At 49.0% G+C, this 6635-nt stretch overlaps 1 protein-coding gene across 2 annotated transcripts in view; it reads right to left on the reverse strand.

The window, feature by feature from the left end:
- Window positions 1-3988, reverse strand: part of PSD3 (pleckstrin and Sec7 domain containing 3) — a 159850-nt gene extending 155862 nt beyond the window's left edge. Inside the window, exons 1-2 of one of the 2 annotated variants that reach the window (XM_045021178.1) lie at window positions 3959-3988; window positions 2580-2720 (exon numbers count right to left, since the gene is read on the reverse strand). Coding sequence is in view for 1 of the 2 variants with exons in the window: in XM_045021177.1 (XP_044877112.1) it covers window positions 3959-3979 (21 nt within the window). In the remaining variant the exon portion in view is untranslated. The remainder of the gene's footprint in view (window positions 1-2579; window positions 2721-3958) is intronic. The other variant, XM_045021177.1, reaches the window with a different exon arrangement.
- Window positions 3989-6635: the final 2647 nt, after the last annotated feature.

Consider the following 6635-nt stretch of genomic DNA (forward strand, 5'->3'; position numbering starts at 1 on the left):
CTTCCTCTATGTGGACTGCCCATGTAAGGAGCAAAAGCAGAGCCCCGGAGACTAGTACAACCCTGTGCACAACAGACCGGTCAGATACAAGAGAGTTTCCAGCACCCCAAGAGAAGTTATTGTGGCCAGTGGTGGAACAGCCAGCATCACAGTGTAACATTTGGAAAGATCACAGTAGCACAGTCCCTTTCAGCTAGAGTCCACCTGTCTCCATGGCTCTGATAATCCTCACTCCCCAGGGACCTCTGTGCAGGTTGGGAAGGCCAGGTTCATGGCAGCCAGTGAAAGACCACGCAACTTGGTAATCTAATCAATGCCAATCAACAGGGGCTAGTGGAAAACAGATCTGAAACTAACATGATATTTTGTGACTCTAAAAAAGAGTTTCCACAGCAGTGTCCTGGTTGGTTTTGGAAGTAGTCACTGGAGTATAAAAACCTGAAGGTTCTTCCTGTTAACTAGAATAAAACCATATCCTGAGCCTAAGAGACTCTTGCTATTAATCCTGACATTTGTTGCTCAGTGTGTAGAGATAAATATGTCATTGAGGTAATAACTGTATGAGCTGCTGTTATTTGAAGATAAGTCAACACTTCAGCTGTGCATTTGATAGTAAAAAAGGAAGTAGAGAACCATGTTCATTACCAGATCAGATTAGATTTTCTGTTAGATATCTGATTAATCAATGTAGCTTTCCAGAGAAACCAGGTCAAATGTCCCAGAGACCGGATATGCATACCTGATCATTTAATCCTCTAATCAGATGTTGTTTATACATTCTGATTACTTGGTTTTGTAGCCACATATTAGCAGAGTACAAATAGCATCTTCGCTCTTAACTTGTATAAGTCTGCTGCTGATGGACTCGTGAGGCAACGTCAACTCAAGACCTGGATAGTCTCTTTTCAGACTAAGGGTTGGGTCTTTTGAGCTTTTAGAGAACAGCTAGATACCACTCCACTACCTCCCACTGATCCTCAGTTCAGCAAACTAGCAGCACGCAGCCTCCAGAGCTGGAAGCCACTCAGGTACCCCTCCAGTCAGGGCCCTAACATATAGTCAGTTATGTATGGGATGGCCTTTAACTCCCTCTACCATCAACACTACTCCACAACCACGCACACTCAGCTTAAAACCCATCACTGGCTCTCCGGTCCTGTACCCTTTTACAGAGCTTGAAGCTTTTCCGCTTTCAAACAGTAACCTGTGCTGATCTCACCTTATCAGCCATGGCTGCCAAAGTGCCTTCCCTTCCTTGGTGAAAGGGCAGCTGCATCTTGCACCATCAGACCTGGCTTGGCCACTGTGATTCACACGTTTGTGGCTTCCAGGCTGATCACTGCAACTCCCCGTGCTTGGGAATAAGCACATTGACCTTAAAGCTCTAGACCATGGCAGCAACAACCCTAGCTGCCAACAGCACATCACTCCATTGCACTTTTCATAATATGGGCTATCAAGAGCACTCATCTTGAAGACCCTACATTGCACTGGCCCAGGCTATGTAAAAGAGCCCCTCTTACTCAGGTATTGCATCCTTATTCCTCAAGAGCTGCTTTCCTAGCAACTACCCCAAAAGTATAGCACTCCTTTCCAGAGGAGATAGCTCTGAGTGCTGAGGTGTGTGGTCATTCCTAGGTGCAAACCCACTTTTTTAGCCACAAGAGCAACAGAAGAAAAGCTTGCACTCTTCCCTCGCCCAGCAACCTCTTGGAAAGGAAGGAGAAATCTAGTTTACTTGCTGGACTCCTTGCTCTATTGTCTCCAATTTGCAGGCACCCAGATATTAGTGGTAAGTGCCTGGTAAGAACCCAGTTTACGCACATGCAGATGGAACAACTGGGTCCCTTAGCTACAGTTACTGAAGTCGTGTGATGCTAATTCCCACAAATCTATCAAAAAAATTCTTATATCAAGACTGGAAATTGAAGTCCTGTCATGCAAATCCACCAGACATACACAGAGATGGCCCAGCCACTTGCAGAGCCATTGACTGCAGTAGCAAGCCACTCCATAGGATTTCGATTCCCTCTTTCCCAATTTTCATGGGACTACCTAGCACCAAGCCCTTAACCTTATGGTGACAGACCCATTAGAAATACTAATAGAGCCCATTTCCTCAAGCACTGCATAGGGGAAAGGATTTGGGCCATATGAATAATGCAGGAGACATACCTTTTCATATAGATTCAGAAGCCAAATGATGCCAGAAAGAAAGAAGCCCCAACAAAGTGCTACTGCCTATATGTAGCCAGATCGTCAGATGCTGTTAATCAACGGTGTATTTCAGTGAAACTAGGACAGGTTCTTAGCTGGTGCAAACTAGCACAGCTCCACTGAAATACACCAGCTCAGGATCTGCCCCATAGTTTCACTAACTGATGAAATAGCATTTCAAGGAAGCAGTTTCTTTCCACAACACTAGCTAAACAAATATAGCTCAAATGACTGAAGTGATCATAATCAGCTACTGAGAAAGAGGTGATTTGTACAGGTTTGTGAATGACACCTTTGTTAATACACCGTTTTACATTTTTCTCTACATTTTGCAGTAGAATCTTAATTTTACAAACACCAACCTTATAAACAACTAGTTATATGGACCATGTTTCCTTGACAGGGAAAAAAGTCACATAATGGAAGTGATGTTGATGAAGAACAAGTTGACATCCCTGCACATTCTGATGCCTTCAGTGCACTGGAAATCACTTTTCAGCAGTCTGAAGGACAAGAAGAAAAAAAAGCAATGCAGTGCACCATACTGCAACGTATGCACCGTACCTACTGTCATTTTGAAGTGGTCACTTTTATGAACTTTTTGATTTTATGAAACCCTTAATCCCCAATTAGTTAATAAAATAGGGATTCCATTGTTATCTACTTTGCATAAAGGACCATTAGGCTATGGCCCAAGAGCAATAACATTTCCAGTTATCAGTTGCTCTCCCACACCGTTTCAGTGATGTTTTATCTCAGATAAAGCCCCCCTGTCCAGGGGCATCCTGTGGGGTTATGCTAACTGTTTACAGTGACATGCATCCTTTTGCAGCTAGGAGACACGGAGGAACAAGTTGTTGATTCAGCCCAAATCTCTGCCTTGCCCCCAACAATAGACGTAATGCTAGACAGTGGAATTATAAATAAAACCTGTCAATGCAGCAGAGTACACTGCCTGCTATGTAGTCAGAGTGGTAGATGAAGACACCTGACGTGACAGTAGCAGCACAACACAGAGGAAGTCCGGGAAGCACATACTAACTTCCCTGCTAGCTAAACTCAAGATGATCAAATTAAAATAGGGGGGTTGTTTCTTTTCTTTTGGCAAGACACTGACACGCGGAACACAGATTGCTACCGTGAGCCTGATCCCACTTTCCCGCCTCATCTAAAACCCCTGGAACTCCGGGGCATGTTGCCTGGGCACTAACAACAAGGCAGGGTCTCTGGCGTGTTCTGGTTTCATTACCAGCATTGCATCGGAAAGTAACAGACTCTAGAAGATTGTACTGGTGGCAATACCTGCCCGTTAAAACCTGATCTGCACGCGCAGCATAACAGATCGTTTCGTTTGCAATACTCAGAAGAGAGCGCGATTCCAGGCTGAACAAACCTCCCGCAAAGATCAACTTCACTTTGTGCGCACACCGCTTTCCGGAGAGCAGCTGATGCCTGGTGCGCATCCCTGGCAGCCCCGGGTCCCTGCCCGGCCGGGGCCGGGGCCGGGGGCGGCAGACCCGGCAAGCCCCGCGGAACTGCCGGGGACCGGGTGAATGCGAACTCCGGCGGGGTGCGGGCCCGGGCTCCCCCGCGCAGCTCGGCGCGCCGCCTTACGCACCCGCCCCGCTTCGCGAGCCCGGGCCCCGAGCCCGAGCCTCCCCCCGGGCAGCTGCTGCTGCTGCTGCCGCCGAGCCCGGGCGGGGGACTCGCCCGCGGGCCGGGCCGCGCCGCGCTCCCTTACCGCGCCATCGCCCGCCTCCATCGCCCATCGCCAGCCCCAGGAGCGGCCGCGGCCGCGCCTCCCCCCGCCCAGCGGGGCTGCTGCTGCTGCTGCCGCCGGCGGCCGCCGAACTTCCCCGCGCGCCGGCTCGGAGCCAGGAACGGAGCCTGCCCCCGGCCTCTGGGCATGTGCGAGCCTGCCGCCGCCGCGCGCCCCCCCCCCCCGCGCATGCGCCGACGGAGCGGCTCCTGGCTGCCGGGCTCGCGCGGGGCCACCCGCTGCAGGGCTCGCGCGGGGCCAGGCCGAGCGCTGCTGGAGCAGGGCTGAGCCGCCCGTCGGGGCGTCCCGCTGTGGGGTTTGCGCACAGTCCGAGCCGCAGGCCCGGGCTCCTCAGCTGCCGCCGGGAGAAGGATGCTCTGTCCCGTGGCTGCACTGAGGCCGCCTGCAGCCGGGGCTCCCGAGAGCGAGCTGTGCAATCTTCCAGAAGTAGCTAAAGCAACAGCAGCAACCCAGGGGGAAGAAGCACATATACCCCCTGCTGTGCAACGAGGAATTTGAGGATTACAGGAAGCACCAGGATTAAAAATACGGAGATTGGGGGTGTGCCCGTAGGCATATGGCATTTAAAGTGAGAGGCTTTTCACGTGCATCTAAGGGGTTTAGGAGTACAAGTGCCACTGATTTATGCCCCTAAACCCCTTAGGTGTTTTTTTTAAAACTCCACCCAAAATAATACATGCTTAAAATGTCACGATTTCTCTGTAACCATGAAAGTTGAGATTCTTATATAATCATGGGCTTCCAGGAGCTGGAGCTTTGAGAAAAACAAGTATCATGAGTCTCACAGGAGGTGGCTACAATGGCTGTAGTTGCCAATCCAGATTAAGCAGGGCATTAATTTGATTGCATTTGTCCATTATTTCCGTGCACTCAAGTACATATTGTTTTAGTGCAGTGTTTCTCAAATGTGGCTACCAGGGACTTTTCTTGTGGCCACAGCCTCCTGGGATGGGGGCAAAGTACTGGCCCCTTCTGTGGTGTTGCACTTTATATGCTTTATGGAAATATGCTTATGAATATGACATAACTGGAATATGCTTTACACTAAATACCCTGTGTATGGTGTCATTGGGCTGCTCGTAATCTAGTAAGTGTGTTCATCCTATTTGTTTCCATGTATTATTTCTATATCTGGAGTTAGGAGAATAAGATATAAACTTGTATCACTGATGTAAACATATTATGTGGAGGCCATAAAGGGTGCTCCAGAAACAATCAGTTGTAAATAGCCTTAGTTACTTGAAAGCCTCCCTGTGTACGTGTGGGCCAGCCCATGAGGTCTTACAGTGACATGTGACCATGTCACTGGATAATTAAATCCATCTTAAATCTGATACTTTTCCATTTAGAAGGAGGGGTGGGGACCCAGAGAGAGACAAAAGATTCCCGCCTTGTGCCAAAGCTATAAAAGGGGGTGGAGCAGGACAGAGGGCAGCCAGTCATGAAAAACACCCTGCTTACCACCTAAGATGTCTGCTGGACTTAACAAAGACTGTACCAGGGGAAAGGATTAGGCCCAGACTAGGAAAGAGTCTAGTCTGTGAAAGAAGCTTATTGGAACATCTTTGAGGGTGAGATATTACCTGTAATCAGTTTCTTAATGTATTAGGCTTAGACTTGTGTGTTTTGTTTTATTTTGCTTTGTGGCTTTGTTCTGTTTGTTATTACTTAAAACCACTTAAATCCTACTTTTATACTTAATAATACTTAATACCTGGGGTAGAAAACAGCTGTGCATATCTCTCTATCAGTGTTATAGAGGGCGGACAATTTACAAAGTTACCCTGTATAAGCTATATACAGAGTAAAACAGATTTATTTGGGGTTTGGGTGCTGGGTGTCTGGGTGCTGGAGATAGATAACCTGCTGAGCTGTTTTTAGTTAAAGTCTGCAGCTTTGGGGGTGTGGACCAGACCTGGGTCTGTGTTGCAGCAGGCTAGTGTGTCTGGCTCAACAAGGCAGGGTTCTGGAGTCCCAAGCTGGCAAGGAAAACGGACTCAGAGATAATTTCAGCACATCAGGTATCAGTCCCAATGGGGTCTCTGTTACTGAACCCGTCAGTCCTCCCTCTCCCTGTTGCTCCTGGATGCCCCACCTTGGGAGCTGATTACTGGGGCTGCCAGCAGTGTTTGCGCCCTGCCCCCCTCGGGAGACACCTGAGGCCCAATGCTGGAAGAGCAGGCACCCAGTGAGTTCTCCACCTTCCCAGGGGTGGTGAGGCTCAGGCTTTGGGGTTCAGCCTGGGGTGGTGGGGTGGCAGGCTCTGGCCACAGGGCTTTGGGCTCCAGTCCCAGGCTCCAGCTGCTCAGCAGCAGGCCCTGGGCTCCGGCCGCAGGGCTTCAGGCTCTAGCGCCCCACTGCCTCCCTTGGCCCCACCATCCAGGGCTTAATTTTCCCCCATGTTTTCCAGTGCTGATTAAATCTGCTGTGAAAAGTGGTATTTGTATGTTTGTTAATATCCTTTTCACAAGGAACTTACTAGCTAGCAATAAATAAATTACAATAATTTGGATGTGCATATTTATTTGTTTTTTCTAAAGCTAATTAAGTATCTTAGGGAAAAGTGTGAGCACAGCCACCAGCAAGAGTTGGTGGCCGCACTCTGAGGCCACCAAAAAGTTTGTCCTGAGAACCCCTC

This window comes from Mauremys mutica, chromosome 6, assembly GCF_020497125.1.
Source record: "Mauremys mutica isolate MM-2020 ecotype Southern chromosome 6, ASM2049712v1, whole genome shotgun sequence".
NCBI classification, from domain to species: domain Eukaryota; kingdom Metazoa; phylum Chordata; order Testudines; family Geoemydidae; genus Mauremys; species Mauremys mutica.